Below are 23,004 nucleotides of genomic sequence, written 5' to 3'. Positions count from 1 at the left end.
GACAGGACAGGTAAATTTACTCAGAAACTCCACGTTTTAACATTAGGCTTTAGTCTTTTGTATGTTGATTATTTAGAATTTGAAGAGTGGGAGGTAAAATGTCTTCCAATTCTGAAATGACCCAACTCATTTTGGGGGGTCTCTATTGTCCTTCTTGTCTGTGTCCCTCAGAGGGTGTCGAGACGCCCCCAAAAGTTTGAGAACCTCCGAGTTGCTCCAGTCAATCTAAGACAAAGTCTCCTCCGTGATTGGCCAAGCGCGCCGCCAATCATCTCTCACGCCTCCGCAGCACCTCCCACAGTCGCGCCGAGGCAGCGCAGCTCGCGCCGACAATGCTTTGAAAGCACTTGGCGTTCGTACTCGGTGATTAGAGAGCTGAAAAAGATAGGACCGGGCAACCTCACCTCCTCAAACACCGAGTGAGGTTTTGGGGAGAAGGAGGCAGAAAACGGCAGGATAAGGAGATCGACGAGAAGAGCAGGTGACGGACGTGGAGTTTTTTTTTTTTTTTTCTTTAAGAAATACCTCAAAGCGGCTCGGACCTCCGATGAGGAGTGCTTTTCCTTGCCTGCTCTTCGTGATAGAAAGTAACTGATCTCGAGCCGCGTTCGTCATGTCATCGTCCGGCAAAGACAACAGCGGAGCGCCGCATGCCAATTACGTGGGACCATACCGTTTGGAGAAGACGCTGGGCAAAGGACAGACAGGTTAGTGGGCAGCACCCCGTTTGGATTGCTCTGTTCATCAGAGGAGAGCTCGCGTTGAGCATGTGCACGCCATTGAAGTGTTTAGTTCGCAGCTCCTTGCGCTCTGCTGTTTTTCACTGATCCGCTGACATAATCATTGTTCACGCAGTGGGACAGGGGAGTTGGAAGAGATTGAGAATTTAGGTGATGCTGATTCACATTGGCTTGAACTCGGACTTTGTGCACGAGCAACCCGGATTTGCTGTCAGAATAAACTTTTTGGGTACGTTTCCCTACCGTGTGTGTGTCCAGGTTAGAGCACAACACCGTTAATCCCTATTTGCCAGATGCATTGATCTATTCTTAGTCCTAAAGCATGGCAGCCAGTCGGTTCTCCTCTAGGCTCTGGCTGCATGACGTGAGTTTCCTCCAACATGGTGCCGTGGGTACCACCCTGACAGGTGCTGGGAAGTAACAAACAGCTTCATGAATCTGTCTTCACACAGCCTTGGCCATGTAAGTGGTCCCCCGAAACTCCGGCACATATCTCACTAGTGACTCCAGTGACACTGCAGTTTGTTTGTTGCTCAGTCTAATTCATGGTAGAAACAGGACTTCAATCTGTCATTGATTTGCTGAGTTCTATGGCTCTTATGAGGTGAGTTCAGCGAGTGGAAGCATGCAAAAACAAAAAAAGAGACGTCCTCATTCAGTGCTTGTGACCCTCTGAAAAGCCCATCTTCATGCTGAGAGATTTCCCTCCCATATGTTGTCTAAACCACAGCAAATAGGCATAACATGTGCTACCTGGCCCAGCTGGTCGTGCTGAGCAGCCATGTATGCGTGTAAATTGCTTTTTCTTGGCCTGTATTTTCTTCAAATGCGCCCCTGGTAAGTTCATTTCCCAATTGTTTGCTTGTTGGGAATTTCTGCTTGACCTGGTATGATGCCATATGTTTCATCTTTCCCCAAACCTTGATATTTGAAATAACTAGTCAAGTTTTAATGGCATCCTTTTACAGACATTTAACACTCAGTTCTCACCCTGCACAATTGAATTGAATCAAAAAGTCCAAGAATCGATTACCCTAAGCATAGACTTCATAATTGTATTGACAGGACACGGGGCGCAGGGCCGATTAATAGGGGGCCTATTTTCGTCAAAGCTGACAGTGGAAACACAAAGAGCTTTTTACGTAGAAAATTCATGTGAATAAATGCTTAAATCCCTGAATTCTTTATAGATATGGAGGTAAAACAGTCTCAATTCTTGGTTAAACGCAAAAAACAAGTGCAGGTAGAATTTATTTTAAGTAAATGTCGAATGTGCTGCTCGTCTTCAAGTCACAATGTGGCGCCGCCTTACCACAACAAAGAGCTTTTTACGTTTAAATTCTGTGAATAAATGCTTAAATCCCTCAATTCTTTATAGATATGGACGTAAAACAGTCTTGATTCTTGGTTAAATATATACCATTTACCATTTAAAAGCAAAAAAAAAAAAAAAAAAAAAAAAAAGCGTGCAGGTAGAATTTATTTTAAGTAAATGTCGAATATGCTGCTCCTCTTCAAGTCACACTGTCTCACCGCCTTACCACAACAAAGAGCTTTTTACGTTTAAATTCTTGTGAATTAATGCTTAAATCCCTCAATTCTTTATAGATATGGATGTAAAACAGTCTTGATTCTTGGTTATAAGCAAAAAAAAAAAAAAAACGTGCAGGTAGAATTTATTTTAAGTAAATGTCGAATGTGCTGCTCGTCTTCAAGTCACACTGTCGTGCCACCTTACCACAACAAAGAGCTTTTTATGTTTAAATTCTTGTGAATAAATGCTTAAATCCCTCAATTCTTTTATAGATATGGACGTAAAACAGTCTTGATTCTTGGTTAAAAGCAAAAAAAAAAAAAAAAAAAAAAAATGTGCTGGTAGAATTTATTTTAAGTAAATGTCGAATGTGCTGCTCGTCTTCAAGTCACACTGTCGTGCCGCCTTACCACAACAAAGAGCTTTTTACGTTTAAATTCTTGTGAATAAATGCTTAAATCCCTCAATTCTTTATAGATATGGACGTAAAACGGTCTCGATTCTTGGTGAAAAGCAAAAAGAACAAACAAACGTGCAGGTAGCATTTATTTTACGCAAATATGTCGAAGGACGATGCTAGTCCGTAGGGTTAGGGTTTGCATGCATGCATAGTGCGAAAAATATAATAATTACCTTGAATCTTCGAACAAAACACTCCTGAGACAATCCTTCCTGTTCGTATGCGGTACAGCTTTCTTGCTTTTTCAACTAAATCCAGCGTTATATATGCTGCGTACGTGTGTTTGTGAATAGCTCCTCTTGATGCGGGCGGACCCCTGCTTGAAGGGAGGGTGCATTATCTGCCCGATGTGACCTGTCAATACCATTATGAAGTCTATGCCCTAAGTTATATCTTTTGACTGACCATTTATCAACTCTCATACCTTTAGCCTGCTTCATACCGCTCAGCCGCACAAACATGTTAATTTCATAGCATTTATTTAAAAAAAAAAAAAATTGTACTGGCCAGCATCTCTAATGCACAGTATGAAGTGGCCCAACACATTTATGTGAACTATGTATTGTGAATAATAATAATGAAATATTTGACACACAGAAGCGACCGTTTAGGTCATAGTGGAGCATATCACTGGGAGCCCCATCCTCATAAATATGTACAGTGATCTAGAAAAGTTCTGATTGCCTTTGCAAAGTGATAATATGTGTTCTGTACGTGCAGCAAGGATCTGCATGCACTCTCTGGAAGTAATGCTGAAGTGTTGTAGAAAGCCTACGCGTTGTTGTTGTTGGCTTGTAGATAATATACTAATAAATATCTGCTACAGCTGCGCCATTCTACCATAGAAATAAATGTTGCATGGTGTTTTCCACCAAATATTAATTATGAATACATCACCTCAAGTACCTTTGCTCTCCCTCTCTTTTTCTGCTGTGCCTCCTCTATAATTGTTTTTGGCTATGGAAAGATCTTTCACATGCAGAAAGACCCAGTTTAGTTTACTCTCAGGAGAGGCTTTGCTGGTGGTATGCAGCTGGCGCAATGGTCTGCTGGATACAGACTGGTAATGATATGGTGTCGCCAAGATCTTCCATGCCTCATGATGTATTTATGAGCGGATTCCCCCCCAATTTCTGCCAAGGCTTCTTTGTAAGACTCATGTAAGCATAGATAAGCTAAGATGTCAGAATCACATCCAGAGTTGTCTGTTTTGACATTTAATTTGAGACATTTTGAGTTTCACGGAGATAATTATTAAATGTGACCATGCATGATTTTAGCCTCGAATTGAAATGACGTTTTATTTTTGTGCTGAAGTAAAAGCCCTCACACATGCTTTGTGCGTTCTGTTAGGGGAAAAAAACAATTATATAACCAGTACACATGCGGCTAATCCATGCTAGACCTATTTAGATTAATGACATATATTATATCCCATATGACCATTGATGAAATATGTGAGCTCTCTCAGTCAGGTCTTATTGGAAAGCATGACCTGCAACTGTGTACAGGTCACGCACCAGGTCTACTCATGAGTGACAGTACTAGGCACCTGCCAATGAGTTAAAGCTGTGGTGGTTGGGTGGTATTATTAGAGAAGAGGAGTATGTCCTCTGGTTGAGCTGAGCAGTGGTGCTCTTCCCTGTTCATTAAGTGATTAGTCTTGACACACACACACGCACACACACACACGCATTCACACGCACAGATCTACCAAAGTGGTTCTGGTTTGGCTTCCTGATTTAATCCCCTACGCAGCCAAAGTCCCCAGTCACTCAAACAATCACGTGGCCCAATGCGCAGGCCCACTCTAGCTTAGTGACATAGTCCTCGCATGTTGGCAAAAGCAGGCACATTGCGCAGAGTTCTCTAAACTGGTACATGGAGTAATTATAGTATTTATGGACCTGTAACAAAAAATAGAGATGGCATTTGCGCGAGATGTATTTTCTGGCTGTCTTTACTGCCATTTTCTCTCTATTTCCTTGGGTTATATTGCTTTCAGTCCAGTCTATGCACCCGTCCGGGCCGAACAGTGTCCTCTAATAGCTTGTGTCTGCATGGTTGACTGCTCATTAGGGCTGGAGCCACAGAGGCATCGAAGCCAATCTTAAACCAATGACAGTTATTGTGCTTGAGGGTAAGGGACCTAGTGTGAGACCTGTTTGCCTGCTAGGTGATTATTAAGATCCTACCTTATGTGGAAATTTATTGGAGATATACTTCCGTCTGTAAGATTCTATTAATATTCTTGTTTTTCTGTGAGAGTGCCCTTTTTACCGTACTTTAAAGGGATCCACGGATAGACTTTTGGTTCTTAAAAGAAACGTTATTATGATTTAAAATATTTTGATATGGAAACCCCTCTTGATGTTTTCGTTTTTATACAATTTGTAAAATTAGTTTAACTAGCAGGTCGCCATTGTTGTTGACGTCGCAGGGGGGTGACGTCACATGGTTACGCTGCCGGGCTTCCAGAGTACGACTCAAGTGACATAAACATGTCATCTGTTCAACCCTTTCAATTTGAACCCGAGAGGAACATTAATGAGCATGACAGCACTGTCAATATTTCACAAAACTAGCAGCAAAAGTAAAATGAACAGGAAACACAGGATGAGATGTGACGAGAGTAGAAAAAAAAAACGGTGTTCTGCCAAAATGTGCTACACTGGCGAAACGTTCTATAAGAGGCGAATTTGACACCTAAAGTACTACCGTGCGCTTTCAGCTTGTTTTGTTCAGATGCATGCAGAGAGAACATATTCAAGATGCCTTAAAAAAATACTTAAACGCAGTAATAACAAATAAGGATGGTATAAATATGCTACGTGACTAATGTGGTAAAGAGATCAACAATCTGATTTGCAAAAAGTATTTTAGGCAATGAAAAGGTAATAAAAGACTCAATAAAAACATAAATAGTAAATACTCGCCACTTTTAACCGATGAGCGCATGTGTTGGACATCTCCTTGCGTAGAAGCGATTGCAGTAGCCCGGTAGTATTCGTCGAGTGACAGTGACAATCTACGTCATCAACCCAAGCGTCCATACACGGCGCCCTCCATAGGTCAAAACATGTCCTAAATATTATAGATTTTTAAATCAATGGCAATATTTTATGTGTTTCTAATAACATATTTTAGTAAAAGAGAACAATTGTGACTTTTTAGAGCTGACAAGTCTTTAAGTCTGAGGTTCCCTTGAAGATGTCTTTTGGATCGTAATACAGTATAAAAATGTTTGACAGTGTTCCGATTAAACTATAAAAGGACATATGGTGAAGATTTAAAGTTGTTTTTTTTTTCATCTACACCAGTTTTCAAAGTGCTTTAACTGGTCACGTTCACACATTCACGCACATATTCATACACCAGTAAGTGATGTTGCTGCGATGCAGGCACTGCTATCCCCACTGAGAGCGAACCAGGGTTCAGTGTCTTGGCCAAGGACACTTCAACAATTGGTAGCTGGGGTCAAACCGGAGACCTTTTGGTAACTAGACGACCCGCTTTATCATATGCGCCACAGTCACCCTCAGTGTTTGCACAAGGTGCCGTTCGGATAGTAGTTTGATATCAAGTTATTTAATCAATTTTCGTTCCATAGCTTGATTGATGTTTATGTAGTGGAGTATTTTATGCAGGTACTGTATATACTGTATGTCAGAAGTTTGGTATTGTGACAAGTTGACAAAACCCATCCGTCTTGTATTTCTTGCAATTTATGAAATTTTAAGAAACCGTTATGTTCTACTTGCTTGTCATCAGCATCAGTATTTGTTTATACCTCAGAAGACAAAAGTCAAACGTGTGTGTGTGTTTTAGTTATCCTGAAGGCACTTGATCAGAGGAATAAATGCTGCCCATTGTTTGGCTAAAATACCATCTTAATCCAGTGTAAATCCTTGTTCTTGCAGGATTTAGATACCGTGTTGACAAGCTGTGAGGTGGGGGTTGTATAGGGTCCTTGATTCTTTGATGGACAATTTGAGAGTGAAATTGTCTGCTTCAATGACCTTCTTATTGACTTAAATGAACCCAACAAAATGCTGCTTGTGATGTGTTGTTGGTGTGTATCTCAGCATGTATATCTGTGAAGGCATTCTCCTTCTGGGTTCACTGCATTTAATCCGGAATGTAGCCGTTTCATTTATCTTAGTGTCAGCACAAGTCCTTTTGTAGTTCATACGAGGATTCTGCAGGGCATGACTATGCAAGAACGAGGGAAATGTTTTATCTACCTGAGCACACGCACAGACACATTGGCTGAACTGCTTTGGGATTATAGTACATTCCATGATGATGCAAAACCGTTAATTCGGTTTTGATTGATTGTTGGCGACTTGGGGTGGTTCATTGAGATCAATTTCAAAGATTTCCTGTCTGAAGGACACAATCCATAGTGTTTCACATTGCATGATATTCCTGATGATGACAAGTGAGAAGGGGATTTTAACTCAATGCTGTCGATTAAAACCCTTTGGACAAAGCATACAAATGCCAATGTAACCTGTTGTGGATGCAATTGAATTATACTCTATTAAAGTCGTGTTGGGCTCTTTACATGTTCAATGGTCACTCAATGATTTAGAAAATGGTGATGGCCCTCTCGTTTCATTTGGTGAATTAGGGATATAAATACAAAAAACTTTGTTTCATGGTTTTGTCCAGAGATTTAGAAAGGCATCTTGACCCCAGAAGAGGGCTGCAGCAAAAATTCTGTCTGGGTTAAGTGGTTTGATTGTCGGGTCAAAACCAAAATTTTGCCTCCTTCTACCAGAAATGTACCCTAAATGGTGGGATGCTAGTCATGTGCATAAGCACTTGCCTCCACTTAATCATATGTGCTGACTTTGACATAGATGACTTTATGATGACAATTTCCATCGCAGGGCAAATCTTCTCTCTCCTTCCCCCGGCCACTCAAGATTCATACAGGGACTCAACCATGTGGTAAATCAGACAAGACCTTGGTAGAATTGCATCGATTGCGAAGAATGTATGTAGCCAACGATTTTCAGAGATTAATGATGAGGAAAGAGGTGGAGAAGCAGTGGGGAGTATAGTGAAAGATGAAAGCAAAAGAACAGAAGTGGTATCAGAAAATAGAGGACCTTGAATAGAAGCACATGAAGAGGTCTTGTTGGTTGTGACTGCAGTAAAGATTATTAAGTAAAACAAAATATTGACATTATTTTCATTACGCCCATCCTCCTGACATTTTCGTCTCTTTATTGGTCATCTCCAGAGGTGGAAAGGGCCTAATTTTTAGATGGAAGGTCAGTGAATTAGTGAAACATAGCTGAAAGATTAGGCTTTATGAGGGTGTGAATTTGGATATACGGTGGTACCTCGACATACTATCGCATCAACATACGATCCTTTCGACATGCGGGGTAAAATTTTACTCGTCATTAGTCTCGACATATGACGGCATGCTCAAAATACATAGATTTATTATAGTTTCAGTTTCATTGTTTTCCCGCAAGACGGATGAATGGCGGATTTTCTTTGGAGAGAAAACAACAAGGGTCCCAAGAAGGTTAGTGCAGGTGGTGAAAAATAGGAAAAATGTGACACTTACCATTGAAATTAATAAGGATATTATCAACAAATATGAGCGTGGTGTGCGTGTGAGTGAACTGACTTGACAATATGGCCGGCTGGTCTCTTCCGTTTGCCAGTATAATGTAATGTGACAATAAAAACGCTTTTTTATTTCCGATGAATTATTATTATTGTAATATTGGCAAGAAAGATGCCAGCTTTTTTTCAGAACTTGTGCAACACAACACGGCTACTATCCACCGTAGCCGACGCTAACAACATTAAAAAAAAAAAAAAAACTTCCCTCTGTCTCTCAGGAACAGCATGCAAAACACAACAGCAACATTAGAACCCGATTTGTTACATTATTATGTTATTATGATTTGTATTTATAATGTATTTGTTCTCCTATGTGTAAATGCTATTTGTAATTGTACCAGCAATATTTATTTGGAACGAATTAATTGAATTATAATGAACTCTTATGGGAAAGTCCCGCTCGACATACGACCATTTCGACTTACAAACCAAATACTGGAATGAATTACGGTAAATTCATATGTAAAGGCACAACTGTATCGTGCCACATTTTCATAATTGAAATTATTTCCATATGATATTCATTAGGTGCAAATACAACATGGGTCGAGAGCAGCCACGATTAATCGACCATCAAATTAATCAACAATTATTTGTCTAGAGACATTGTCCAGTTAAATAAATGTGTATTTCCTCTTCTTTGAGCCTTTTAAAAGTAAGTATTGTCTGATTTCTGTTATACTTGATGACAGCAGTAAGATTATCTCATCAAACAAAAATTTGATTTTACCTTTGAATATGATAGTTACTTTGCTCCGCATATAATTTTGGGTTCCAATCCACAACTACAGCTAAAGTTTTAAGCCCAGAGTAAGACAATAGTAAATAAAGTCTTTTTTTTTTTTTTTTTTTTTTTTTTTTAATATACGAGCCGATTAGGCGACTAATTGAAATAAGTAATTTGTGATTTAATTGACCCCCAAAATAATAATTTGTGACAGCCATAGGTGGGGAGAGATCTCATTAGGAGGGTGTCGAAAATGTTAACGTTAAAAAAATAATTGTAGTCCATCATATCAAGCGTACCAATTTTGATTCGCCACAGTGTGGATCTGATTTGTCATTGTACACTGTGTTTTAAAAATGATATACAGTGGTACATCTATGTACGAAATTAATTTGTTCTAGAAGTATTTTTGTAACTTGAAAATTCTGTAAATAGAGACATGTTTTCCATGGAAATGCCCTAATCTGTCCCCCCAAATTCAGACATTATTCTTTTACAATGCATAAAAATGCATTAAAATATGTAACAAACACATGTTACAATTAAGATGATTGCACAATAAACATAAAATCAGAGTTGTGCATAATGTAAAATACCATGAATAGAGTGAAGAACAAAAGTTAATACCCTCATATAAAGCTGTCAGAATATGGGGCGGGGGGGGGGGGGGGGGGTGTCAGATGAAGAGGACGCTGGGATACACACATGCAGTAGAGGTCCGTCTTAGCCAATTAGATGCCAGGACTGCTCGGCAATAACCAATGGCAGCGCAACTACAAGTATATTACATTCAGTAAACTCTAGGAACTGCGAGTACCAGCCATACTAGATTTTTGCCTCTTGTATCCTGAATTTTTTTTCATAACATGAGGCAATATTTTCCCGTTGAGGTGTGACTCTACCTGAAAATTTTATATGTAGAGACATTTGTAAGTAGAGGTACCACTTTGTTTTCTTCTGGTCCAACTGTCTCTGTTCAATTGTAACGGAGGAGTGCTTCTTTGTCAACCAATCAATAACGGCAGCTGCCTGTTCAGCTCCACAATTCAATGGCTCCTGCAACAAGTTCCTTAATTTAAAGGGTTCTGAGATGGTACAGGGAGTGGGATGTATTGGGGATATTGTACAATGGAAATGTCACAAAAAAATTAAAGGCAATAAAAGCAAAACAGATCTTAAACAGATTAGTGCAATCCTCTGCTCGACATTATTTGTTTTTATGTTCTCCTGTCATTTAGAATCTCTTGGTTATTGTCTTCTGGTGGCGCAAAGAGTGTTTATGCCACTCATTTCTCCCCTGTTGTCATAAATTGATTCAAGAGTGTCTTATTTTCATGTCCTAGCTACAGTATACAATAAATGATATATTTTGTAACTGGATGCCTTTTACATTGCAACTCGCAATGTTTTCTCTTGTTTGGAGAGTTAAAAGTCAGCGACCACGCTGCTCGTGTAAGCTCTCATTAACCCTTGCTTAGTTGCCTGTCTGACTAAGACGGCATGAATGCGGAGTTGGCTGCCAAGGTTGGATGTCTGGTTGTCATGGTTTCTCTGCTTCTTGCTGTTTCCCAGTCTGCCATCATGAAGAACGGAAGGGATTGCGCTCTCTTCTTCCTCCTACTCACTCTCCTCTCTACTTCTGTTTCTCTCGCTTTCAAACTCTGCATGCGGCTACATTCTGAAATCAGCATCATAATATCTGACAATTGCCTGTGAAATATGCAGCCTCTCTCTATGTTGACTTATTCATGTGTAGTGTTTTTCCCCATTTGTCCAGCTTCATTACTTGAGTATGGTTCTCATATGCTTGTGCAGGCTGTATGCTTTTGCATGTGCTCAGACATACGGCTATGGATCAGACAGGCTTGTCCTACTCTTTGCTCTGCGTTCTGTTCTGTGTTCCCATTTTAAATCTGCAAGATTAGCACATGTGGGGAGCCTCGGCTTTAGTGGTTGTCAGCTCAGCTTGCCTTGGCAGGATGGCTTCTGTTATAGGGGAGAGCTCTGTCCTCATCCCCCCAGCACTGGCTGTCCTGCTCTACTTCATCCATTAACAAATAGATGAGAAGACCATTGACCTTGACTTTGGTACAGTTTTCTCACTGCATTACCCTTACACATACTATACTCCTGCACATACCACACTGCCATCATAGCTATTAATCAAAGCAATATGGTAATTGGAAGATTATTCTCATTCTGATCGATACTCATTGCATTACTATTATACATAACTCAGAGCTTAGTATAAAATTCACAGTGAGCTCATTTGCCGCATGATCTTCAAGAATATGGATTTTTGTGCTTATATTTTTTATACCTACAAGAGATTGTAATTTGACTTAATTTCTTTGATTGACGGGAAAAATTTATGAGCACATAAATGTAGAGTATGCGGTTTTCAACATGTACCTTGTCCTTCACTCTCTGACTCTTCTTCCTTGTGTGTCTGCTCAAAGAAAAACCACTGGCTCACTAACGCATGTGTATGGCGTGTATAGAATTAGTGCACAACGAAAATAGTGACGCTGGTGCTAGTTTTGCAGCCATCGACATTGCAGACGGTGCAGTTTTATACCTTGATTTTAAGTCGAATTACCCTAGCCTGTTACTGAAATATAACTGTTGGATCAATTGCGGATTGGGTGGGAGTTCAATGAATGAACTCTCTTGCAATATGTATTTGCTCCAAGAGAGTGTGAGTTTTGTTTCCTAAGGCCATCTACATCTAGGACAACAAATTAACATTGTATTATTTCAATATACTCATTTACAATGTACATAACAACATTGTACATTCCTGAGAAGCTGGTTGAAATTCCATATATTTGAATTGTATTTTTCAGATTGGTGTACCCAGCCAATGTCAGTTGGAATAAACCTGAGACTTTCTTAAGACTAAGCTGTATAAAAAAACGATTTCTCATTTTTATTCCTCATGTATTAGTTTTATCGTGTTTTCTATATAAGATTTATAAATCCATGGAAAAACGAGATTAAATCGCCATTAATTCCATGTAATTTTAAGAAAAAAAATACTATTTGGGAATTTCTGTCTTTATTGGGACAGTTAATTTTGGCCAGATTGCATAGCATGAAGTACACGGCCGATAAAAAATTGCTAACCTTTTCAAACGGTAAGTAATGTCATGACATGACTGGACTACACTGTAATAGCTGTAACTTAAAAATGAATGTCCCTTTGACCCCTTTAGTGTACTATCATTGCATCATTGATACTCATATCGTTGTTTCTTTTTCCTTCCTTTCTTTACATGGTTGTAAGCTCAACATTTCTAATAAAAGGGATTCAGTGGTAAAGCAACAGTGTAGCAGAGTGGAAGAAGGGGCATTGCTGTATCTTCATCCCAGATTGTTGCTTTTTTATTCTAGGCGTAAAGCTGCTTATTCATGACGATGTTGGATGTTAGTGACGCACTCTGCCTGTGTGTGCGTGTGCATTTGTCTGAGTACTGCATCCTCCTCCTTCACATCAGTCTGATGATCCATAACAGTGCCAGAGAGGCATAAATCACAGGCGTTTTAGCACATGAGATAGACAGAGTGGACTCAGTGCAGCCTCAAAGGAGGAGGACATTTCTGAGTAAGACAAAAAAAAAAAAAAAAACAGTGCAGTAAAGCACCTCTCAGGGTCAGTGCCTCTATTATCATTTAAATCCAGCACACATTGTAGGTCTTTCTCTGTTCACCCCCCCCCCCCCCCCCCCCACACCCACACACCCAAGCACCTTCCTCTGTACAATGAGAACCCTCTGCATTTACACAAACAGAAATGCACTGTGCGGTGTTGTGCAAGAGAGGAATCCCAGCTATCTATTTGACTTCTGTGGGAATGTGACGTCGTCATAATCGAGAAAATGCAGCCTCAGCAGGAATGTCTGCACAAATGTGAAGCCTGAGTGGTAAGGACACTGACCTCTTAATTCATTAATCAAACAGGGCTGGGCCACAAAGTTCCCTCTGATTCTCAGTTATTTATTGTGTGGTCAATTTTGCGCTTTTGTGGGTACTAAAGGTGCTTTTATGTATATTCCAATGTGTCCTAATGCAATGATAAAGGTGCATAAAGGCACACCAAGATGTATTTGGTGTGAAGAACATTACCATTACCCAAATCCATAACTTTCTGGAACGCCTTTGGGATGAACTACAAAAGAGATTAGCAATCAGGTTGACTGACCCAATAAATTTTCCTCTGGATAAATCAATGAAATTTCTTGCTGATCTACTCAAATAACATATTGTGTAAAAAGGCTTCTCAATAGAGTCGAAGCTAATAGTCCAGGTTGTACTTTTTAGACCGCCCAAAGGGCTACAGACTAATATTTTTTACTAGAAGCACAGTGGCTCCTAAAATTCAGGAGTGCACACTGTAAATCGACATGCAAAGTTTTCCTCAAAATTTCACTGTTTAAATGATAAATACTTTCATAATAAATTGATAAAACTACAAAGTTATGGATCTATATTTTATTCTCTATCAGTTTTGACATCAACAAGTATACTGCTTAGAAATTAGGTTCACATGGGAATTGTGTTCTATATCTGTCACTGTCACCTGGCACTGCAACCAATTAGCAATGTATTTATTAATCGACAAATCACCAGCGAGGACTCTGACCTACCTGGAAATTGACATCCACACGTGACACTTTGCCAACATGGAAGAGCGTATCATTTGACGTTCGCATTTCGCCATCGCCCATCGCCTCCCGTGTGTCAAGCCTTGAGTCGGCCTACTTTAAAATAGTGACGGCGGGTTTGTTGGAAAGAAATTCACTTAGGTTAGGTTCATACTGCAGGTCTTAATGCATAATTTTGAAAAAATTTTTTGTCATATCGTGTTTTTGGCGTGCCCGTTCAGACTGCCTTTGTACATTGAGCCCAGTCAAGTATCACGCATGCGCACTAATTAGCTGTCTGACACACGCTGAGTAAACTGACCTGCATGCGCAGAAGCATCAAAACAAATAACTACGGACTGTGCGTGCATGACGGACACACATAAGCCTTATGTGTGTGCGTCAGTTTGCCCCGACTCGGCTGTGTAAGCAATACTGAAATATTGCTTATTTGGCGCACAGTAAGAAACCGAGCATTATCAGGCTTTTCTTCATTGTATTTTTTATGACTGTGGTCAAGCCAGCCTCCAGCGTAGTAAAAGCTGAGTTCAAGCTAGATGCTAACACTAATGAAGAGCTACATCGTGCCAGCCTCCTGCGTAGTAAAAGCTGAGTTCAAGCTAGGTGCTAACGCTAATGAACAGCTACATCGCTGCTGTCTTGCTCTTGCTCTTTCCTGATATAATTGTTGCATGAATTCTGATTTGGGAGACTTGACAGTTCAGACCACCGCCACATTCTGGAGAAATGTGGCCCAGACCGGATTTAAACCACATACAAAAATAACAGAGATCGGTTTTGAAAATGGTCAAATTCTATGCAACTTGTCACGTTCAGACCATGAAGTTAATGCCTCACTCGAGTCGGAAAAACACGAAAAAAAGATTTGTGCATTAAGACCTGCGGTCTGAACCTAGGCTTATTGTCAAGTTATCCCGCTTATTTGGTCGCAGTCTAGAGCCCTGGCTCAGGTGGGGTGTCTAGTTCTTGCTCACATTGTTGTTCTTGTTCTTCTTGGTGAGGACACTAATTTAAATTGCTACCTCCTAGTTATTCGTGGATGGGTCCGAATGAAAATTGGTAATGTATAGAGGTGTGCAAAATTTCCGATTCTTAGATTATTCGCGATTCGGCCGAGGAAGATTCGAGAACGATTCACAAACATTCAAATTCCGATTATTGAAATATGCCAAGTAAAGCAGAAGTACGACACACTCAGCGCGCCACGCGGTCTTTGGTACGCAATTAGGGACGGAGCGAGAGTAGCTAAACATCATGCTTCTCATTACCCGGCCCCTCGGGTAACGCCAATGCTCAACTCACGGCTCTAGCTCAACTCATGCCACGAGATAAAAAAAACACAACAACATACCTGACTGCTGCCGAAAAGCTGCTACAAGCCACATTATGTTACGGTAGATATCATTTATATAGGACTAGATGCATTATAGCTTCGGTATCGTTACCAGCACATCTACAAAAAACTAGATGTGGGCGTTAGTAACGGCCGCCATCTTAAAGCAGTACACTTCCCTGCAAGGCTGTTGTTGCGAACCCTCCAAGCGAACCTAATTAACTTTTTATCTAAAATACTCCTAAATCGGTAAAATATTGACTTGAATCTATCTTTAAAATAGTTTAAAAACTTTTACATGTTGGAAGTAGACAAAAGAGAAATTATGGAATAACAGGAGCAATTTTAACAACTTTAACGGTTGATTCACAACATTAAATTAATTGAAAGTAGTTTAAAGCTGCTGATATAGAATGGGGACTGGAGTTTTTTATTTACTGTTATTTTTGTATATTTGTTTACTGCTATATGTTAACTTGATACTGAAATAGTAGTTTGGTTTAGCCTGAGAGGATTTTTGAACAATTTTGGAACTAATGTACAAAACAAATTAAAAAACAAAACAAAAAAAAAGGAGGTGGGTGCATCAATAATCGTTTTATAATCGAATCGGAGACTCTGAATCGTAATAGTAATCGAATCGTTAGGTGCCCAAAGATTCCCAGCGCTAGTAATGTATATTTCTGGCATGTATATGCATCGATCCTAGGAGCCGGATTTTTTATTTTGTTTTTTTGTCTCAAGGCTGATAAGTTAAATAAATTAATTGTGGAATTAAAATTGCTACCCCTCCAATATTTGTGGACGGATCACAATGAAATTTGGAAGGTACATCCTCTGGATGGAAATGCATTGATCCTTTGAGAGAGATTTTCGATTTTAATTGTTTTGTCTTTGGGCTGATTTTATTAGATGAGATTAATTAGTTGCCTATTTTCTGCCTGTAGGTTCCAAATTAGCCAGTAACGGGTGTGCACGCTTTTCAGTTGTGCTTTCATGTCTCACGGCATATGAGACGTTTCGGGAGCCGGGCGGTCGTAGCTCATTTAGAACTTGTTAGTTTAGGTCTTTAAGCATACACATACCCTTGCCTTTCAAGAAGGTTGTCCCTCAGCTTTTGCAACCTTGTCCATTCTGTCTCCTTAAACATTTGTCCATCACAGTGCTCAAGTACAAGTCCACTGTGTTGTTAGTGTGCATAATGACTTTTACTGTACTTGAATGTATTTGGCTATTTCAAGTAGCGGCATCTATTTTGATATGAAGAGATTGTTACCATAGAAACATGGTTATACATGACTGCGGCTGTCCCTGAAGTCATTTTTGGTTTTGGTCTGCTTTGTTGCTGTTCTCAGTGCTACTTTGGTATATTACATTCTGATCTTAAATGTAAGCCAGCAGTGGCTTTTGTCCTTTTGTTGCGGGTCAACACATGGCAGAACATCTCCTGTTTGAGTGGTTTATGCTTACAATAATGACCATTGCTTTTTTCCTTTTCATAACACTGCTACCTTCAGTATGTGATACAAATAACCCTCTAGGTTTCTTTGGAATTTGGAGCTTTGAAGTTATTTGAATAATTTGACATTTTTAAGAAAATACGTACGTAGCGGTAATGTGTAAACATGACGAGCTGACACACAATATGGCGGCTCCAGTCAGGGGGGCGGAGTTGTGACGTCATGTGATTGGGGTCTATACACAGGCGGCAATCTAGTCCACCAATTGGATGACGCGCTGGCACACCGGGTGCACCAATAAGAACCTCGCGTTGATGTGTCAATCACGGTGCCGCCGCCAGACCCCGGGGACGCTACAATATTCTGACAGAAGAGCCAACGACGTCATGCATTAAGAGAGACAATAGCTAATTAATATGCTAACTCGCCACCCTGTGGTCTGGGGTGTGAATTGCAACCTGTCAAAATGACGGACGGACTTCAGTTTTTTCCGTCACCGTTTTAAAAAAACGGTCAACGACGGAAAATATCCGGTTAACGCGACCCCTGGTCCCAATTTTTATTTTGAATCCGGATGGCTGAGAAGCAAAAAAAAAAAAAAAAAAAAAATCCCTTTTCACTTTTTTTTACAGAAACTTGTATTTTGGTCATGTGACTTCAGTTGAAAGGAAGGGTAAGAATAATTCATTCATTCATTCCAGGGGTCGCGTTAACCGAATATTTTCCATCGTTGACCGGTTTTTTAAAACGGTGACGGAAAAAACTGAAGTCCACCTGTCATTTTGACAGGTTGCAATTCACACCCCAGACCACAGGGTGGCGAGTGAGCATATTAATTAGCTATTGTCTCTCTTGATGCATGACGTCGTTGGCCTTACTCTGAAAAATGTCAAGGCAACTGAGTGTCCGAAGTTTCTTCAAAAAGCCCCAAAACGATGATGGTGTTGATAAAAGAGGTGAAAAAACAGGGACTGCACAAGCGGGCATGCAATTCAAGTCCATGCGCACCAGAAGGAAGGTGTAAGACTCCGTTCAGGCCACAGCAGGTGAACTATTAATTTCATTGTTCCATATGTAGCCTACCTACTGGGGCCACAGTCAGCTGTTTTTGTCACTGCGGAGAAAAAGTTACATATTCATCTGCTTGATGTTTGATGGCACGGTGTGGATTTTCTGTTAAGCTTGTTCGACAGAATATTAATTTAAAATGAATGAATACTAAATACTATTGAATATGTTTAAGCGGTATGCAATGTTAAGAGTCTTGTTAGCTCGAATTGCTTGTCCAGCCGCTGTAGCTCTGCTGCTCTCTGTGAACTCTCTATTCAAGCCGGAACGTGCGCGGCTCTTAAGTGTCTCTGTCACGTGACTGTGTCGTAGCCGGTAACGCGCTCGGCCAAATGGACACACAAGTACGGAAGGTGAATTATGCCAAACAAAGGGTCACCACAATGTCATTATCATCATTTTAAAAATTTAAGTGACGGGTAAAAATAGATTATGACTGGATTTTTATGACCCTGTCAGTCAAAATGACAGACAACGAAAAAGTCTAGCGCAACCTTTGATACAGTACATTCAACATACGGTACATAAGTACTGTATTAGCTCTTAAAAGATAAATTTTAGTACAAATTATAGAAATCTTATATTAAAACCCCTCTTAATGTTTTCGTTTTAATAAAATTTGTAAAATTTTCAATCAAAAAATAGACTAGTAGCCCGCCATTTTTGATGCCAATAATTACTTACACAATGCTCATGGGTGCTGAAGCCTATAAAATCAGTCGCACCCAAGTGCCAGCAGAGGACGACAAAACTCTGAAAAACACAACAAGTACACATTTCACTGTCCTGTCATTTTAATGTTTGAGCGGGGCATGTGCGTTAATTGTGTCAAATATTTTAACGTGATTAATTAAAAGAAATAATTACCGCCCGTTAACGCGATAATTTTGACAGCCCTAATTTATTTAGAATATATACATTTTGTTTATTTTAACTAAACATCATACTTATGTTCCAATTTTTTAAATGTTAGAAATAAAATTCCTATTCAATGGAATTGTTATTGTTTTTTTTTTTTGTTTTTTTTAACCCAGATACCCCAAAGTAACACATTTCAGAGTTGTAATTGCAATACTGTAAAACCGTGATATTTTGACTTAAGGTTATCATTCCGTCAGAATCTCATACCGGCACATGCCTACTTGCAAGTCTCGATCCGTTTTTTTTTTGTTTTGTTTGGACGGCAGGCTCGCGTTAAGAGAGGGGATGCTGGCAACCTGAGCGGCCATGATATCCCCTTCTTTTGCCTCCCTACTCTTTCCACAACACCTTTTTCTTTCAGCAAGGTGGCTCACTCGCGGGTAAAGCACAAAGCTTTTTTTTTTTTTTTTTTTTTAATGCCTGAACAGTTATTTAATATAACGACATTTAACACAACGTATCTAACAGTATCTTATTTTTTACTTTATCTTATTAATATGACGTTTAATACATCTTTTGGACAGGTATTTTGAGGTTCAGGGGGTCTCTTGGGGTACTTAAAGGGTTAATTCCGACATCAGGTGATATGGCCAGCCTGGGAACGGAACTCGTTCGTAACCCGGGCACTACCTGTATATGATCTCTAAAAGTTGTCCAGCTCTACTTGGAACTTAACCCGGTGCAGCATTATAACGTCTTTCAAATTTTGACGCCAATCCATTACAGCAACCCATAAATGGCTCCCTCTGTATTTTTATATCTATGCTCTCTCCCCTTCATGTTTTACCACCACCTTTCTTTCCTCTTGACCCTTGCTCCTCCTGCTTCCTCATTTCCTCGCTTCATGCCTAATGGATATTTCCCTGCAGTCTCCAGACCTAACATTACTGTTCTGCTCAGGTAGGCCTCATTTCATGCGGAGGCGATTAGATCTCACATGCAATTTTTTGGAGTCGTACACTGGCAGAAAGAATTCCTTGAACCATTACATATACTCCTAATCTACACCTGCCAGTCAGAAGAATGGTAACATATACAGTACTCATCTGTACTCTATACATGAAGTAAATTTGAATGCAAAAAGTCAATCTCACATAGAATGATATGAATCCAAGCTTTATCTAGGGGCCTTTCTAAGAACAAAGCAAGCAAGTGTAAAATGTTCAACCGCCGATCACACATCTTTCCCACTGCTCTAAGGGAAAACAAAATTATTGGAATTAACATACAGTAACTACATCTCACACACAAGAATGTAAAAGCATGAGTTCAAATGAGCTAATTTGATGCAAAAGCCGATGAATGGTAGAAAAACATACTGTGTCTAATTTTCTAAATACTTGGTTGAATAACATGTACAGTATGTATCATACTTCATCTATCAAGTTGATATGAGAATTCCCCCATACGTGCCTGCTTAAGAATGTTGCGGTCCACCGTGTTAATTGCTGATGTTTTCGATCTTTCAAATCATCCATACTTGCTGGAAGGTGTTGGAAGTTTATGTTCCACCACTTCCAGCAAATATAATTGACATAAATAATCGAATAACAACTGCAATCAACACGGGAGACCATGAAATGCTGAAGAGCGTTAGGGAGGAATTCTCATATCGGCTTTGTTTTCCCGGCTGCTGGTGAACAAATTTTGAGCACTTTAAGTTGCACTTTAAGTTCTGTTCAAAGCGTGTCCTAGCTGGAATTATGTAAGGTTTTTCATTTTAGACATATTACGTGGTGATTTTGGCACATTCTTTTTTTAATCACACTCTATACTAATTTTAAAACCTTCTGTTGAAATAACAAAAATTCCTTTGTCTCCCAAAAATGTGGGTTTATTTACAGTGTACGTAAATTGTTTTGTGTCCGAGCAAATGCTACCACAAATCTTCCCCTTGTCTGAGTTTTGTTGTTTTATTTAGAATTGTTTCATTAATCTGATGATTTACACCTGGGGTCCCCAAACTTTTTCTTCTGAGGGCCACATAAGTTTTCCCTTCTCTGATGAGGGGCCGGGCTCAGTTTGTAACAGAAAAGGTGTGACGATTGCATGAGTGCCTAAATGTAACAATTTATTGTTTTTCCGAAAGCCACAATCAAATAACTCTTTCTGATTCTTCACGGAACAAAAGTAAATAAAATAAAAATAATAACATAATATAATATAATATAATATAATAATAACACTATTAATTAAATAGATAATAACCAAATAACCCTCTCTGGGTTCTTCACAGAAAAGAGCCGGCAAATAAATAACACTTTTTTAAAAAATTGTTCAGAGGGCCGGACCAAATGTGGAGGCGGGCCGTATTCGGCTCGCGGGCCGTAGTTTGGGGACCCCTGATTTACACCAGCACTGAGTTACAAATAGAACTGTCCTGCGAAAAAGTAACGTGAAGGCAAAATAAGGAGATATTCAAAGGTTTGTAGTACTTTGTAAAGACCATATAGTATTGCTACCTTTGCTACTGCTAATGCGCCATACTAATAACCTGAAGCCAGTGGCTGTGGCTAAAACGTGGACTGATAAGACTGATAATACCCTGAATTTATTTCTGGCTTTCCCAGTGTAACTAAAATGCAGTTTATTATATTTTCTACCTAATGAGACTTGATGAAAAATTCAATACTCAACTTAGAGGAGCTCTTCATTTGCGACTGTATATATGGTACCATTTTCATTCTGACAGATAAAGTGACTGTAACACAAAGACACAGAACAATACTGACAGACATAGGCATGAACCCTTTTAGCATGAAAACTCTGTTATCCGACAATTTGCCAAACTCCTGGAGACTCATTAATCGCCAGAAAGAAAGGCTTAGTGCGTGTAAATTAGCCCGGCTAAGAGCAGCCTGTATACATCTCTCTAAAAACAACACTAAATAAAGATGACTTATCCATAACGAGACATGGTTTATTTGCCCTTAAGACACTATAAACTTGGCATTGATGCAAACAAAATGCACACACAGGATGTAGAGCATCCCTCCCCTGCCTTCCTGAAGTATTTATATATCACCTATATAGAATTCTCACACTGAAAGACAGGCTACAGACCTCAACATAATTCCTGATGTGCTTAAAACTCACATTTGTCCAGGAGAATTTATGTCCCTCTTGTTTCGTTTGACTTTAGGAAAAGATCCGCACCCAATGTGTTTACTGTATACTCTTTAAAACTCTCTTCACTCAAGTGCTGCTCTTCATTGTCAATTTTACAACTGTATCTGTGTCATCTATGAGAAGTCACATGTATGAAGGCAAGAAGAAAGATGAGCTCATACTGGCTCCCTCTTGGGGTCTGAGCTATGTGTCCATTCTTGGAAATGATTCATTAGGCAGCCCCCAGGATTTGAGCCAGGCCTCTCATGGTCCAGACAGACTCCGTTCTCTAGTGTCTTACATACAGGGAGAGAATGATGACTTGCCCAGCAAAACCTGACCCTGGACATATAGGCAGTTTTGCATTCAGTCATTACTGCATCACCTTTGGGCGCTTTACCAGTAAAATAAACAAGAACACAAATGGGTTCATTATAGAAGCGCTTGTAGGTACATTGCTTTTTAATAGAATTTTTATTCCAGTTGTTATTGGAATGCAATGTAAGGAATGAACATAAATACTGGAAGGATGTTGTTATTCTGTCTACACAAGCTTTTTCTTGTAATATCAGTGTTGAGGGAGGAGGATTACATATTTGCCACTTTGCTGTGACTTGCAGATTACTGTCTAATATTTTACATATGCACATTCATTGTTGTGTTTTCTATGCAGCTTTTTTGTGTAAGAAGCCAACCATTATAGAATGGTACGGCATGGTATGTTCATTCATTCATTCATTCATCTTCTCTACTAAGGGAGTTCCAAAAAATCGATTATTAGATGCATCGCGATTCGACACGTGACGATTCGATTACGATTCATAAGGGTTAAAAAAAAAAAAGATTTTCCCTCATAACTTTGACAGCCGCTTGTAGCAAAACGAAATTCAAGACACGTCTGCCGCCCGGACACCTTTAACGGACGCACGCACAACGTTACAATGGAGGCTGCCGGTTATTGAGCGAGAGATGTACTCCTTTTCAAAAGACTGGAAAATAAATTTGTGTATGAGACAGGCAGGGACTCGGCGGTCACGCTTCTAACCCTTTTTAGAGCGAGAGGGGAAGAGAGAGAGTTCGTTGCTCCTTGTCTTTGATGTCCTGCATTAGTTTAGGTCATACCAATTGAAAAATGTCCTGAGTGTGTTGCTAAGACTCGTGTGTGTTTAAAAGAGGTGAGTACACGAACCCTCTTGCTCTGTTTAGCCTTTATTGTTGTTGTTTTTGAGATGTTAATAGTTAGCGCGGAGCACTAAGATAATTAGCTAATTCGCTACCGTGTATTTCATATGCGTGTAAAACCATGATTAAGTACAGCGGTAACACTACAAACATGTGAA

The 23,004-nt window shown here is 39.6% G+C and overlaps 1 protein-coding gene across 5 annotated transcripts in view; it reads left to right on the top strand.

The window, feature by feature from the left end:
- Positions 1-298: 298 nt before the first annotated feature.
- Positions 299-23,004, top strand: part of LOC130915895 (serine/threonine-protein kinase BRSK2) — a 358,279-nt gene continuing 335,573 nt past the window's right edge. For 3 of the 5 annotated variants that reach the window (XM_057836082.1, XM_057836083.1, XM_057836081.1), the window contains exon 1: positions 299-707. In XM_057836082.1, the coding sequence (XP_057692065.1) occupies positions 614-707 (94 nt within the window). In that variant the 5' untranslated portion in view covers positions 299-613. The remainder of the gene's footprint in view (positions 708-23,004) is intronic. The other 2 variants (XM_057836085.1, XM_057836086.1) reach the window with 2 other exon arrangements.

The sequence above is a fragment of the Corythoichthys intestinalis genome, chromosome 5, assembly GCF_030265065.1.
Source record: "Corythoichthys intestinalis isolate RoL2023-P3 chromosome 5, ASM3026506v1, whole genome shotgun sequence".
Lineage (NCBI taxonomy): Eukaryota > Metazoa > Chordata > Actinopteri > Syngnathiformes > Syngnathidae > Corythoichthys > Corythoichthys intestinalis.
Note: the sequence above shows the minus strand (reverse complement) of the source record. Positions and strands in the feature narration are given on the sequence as shown.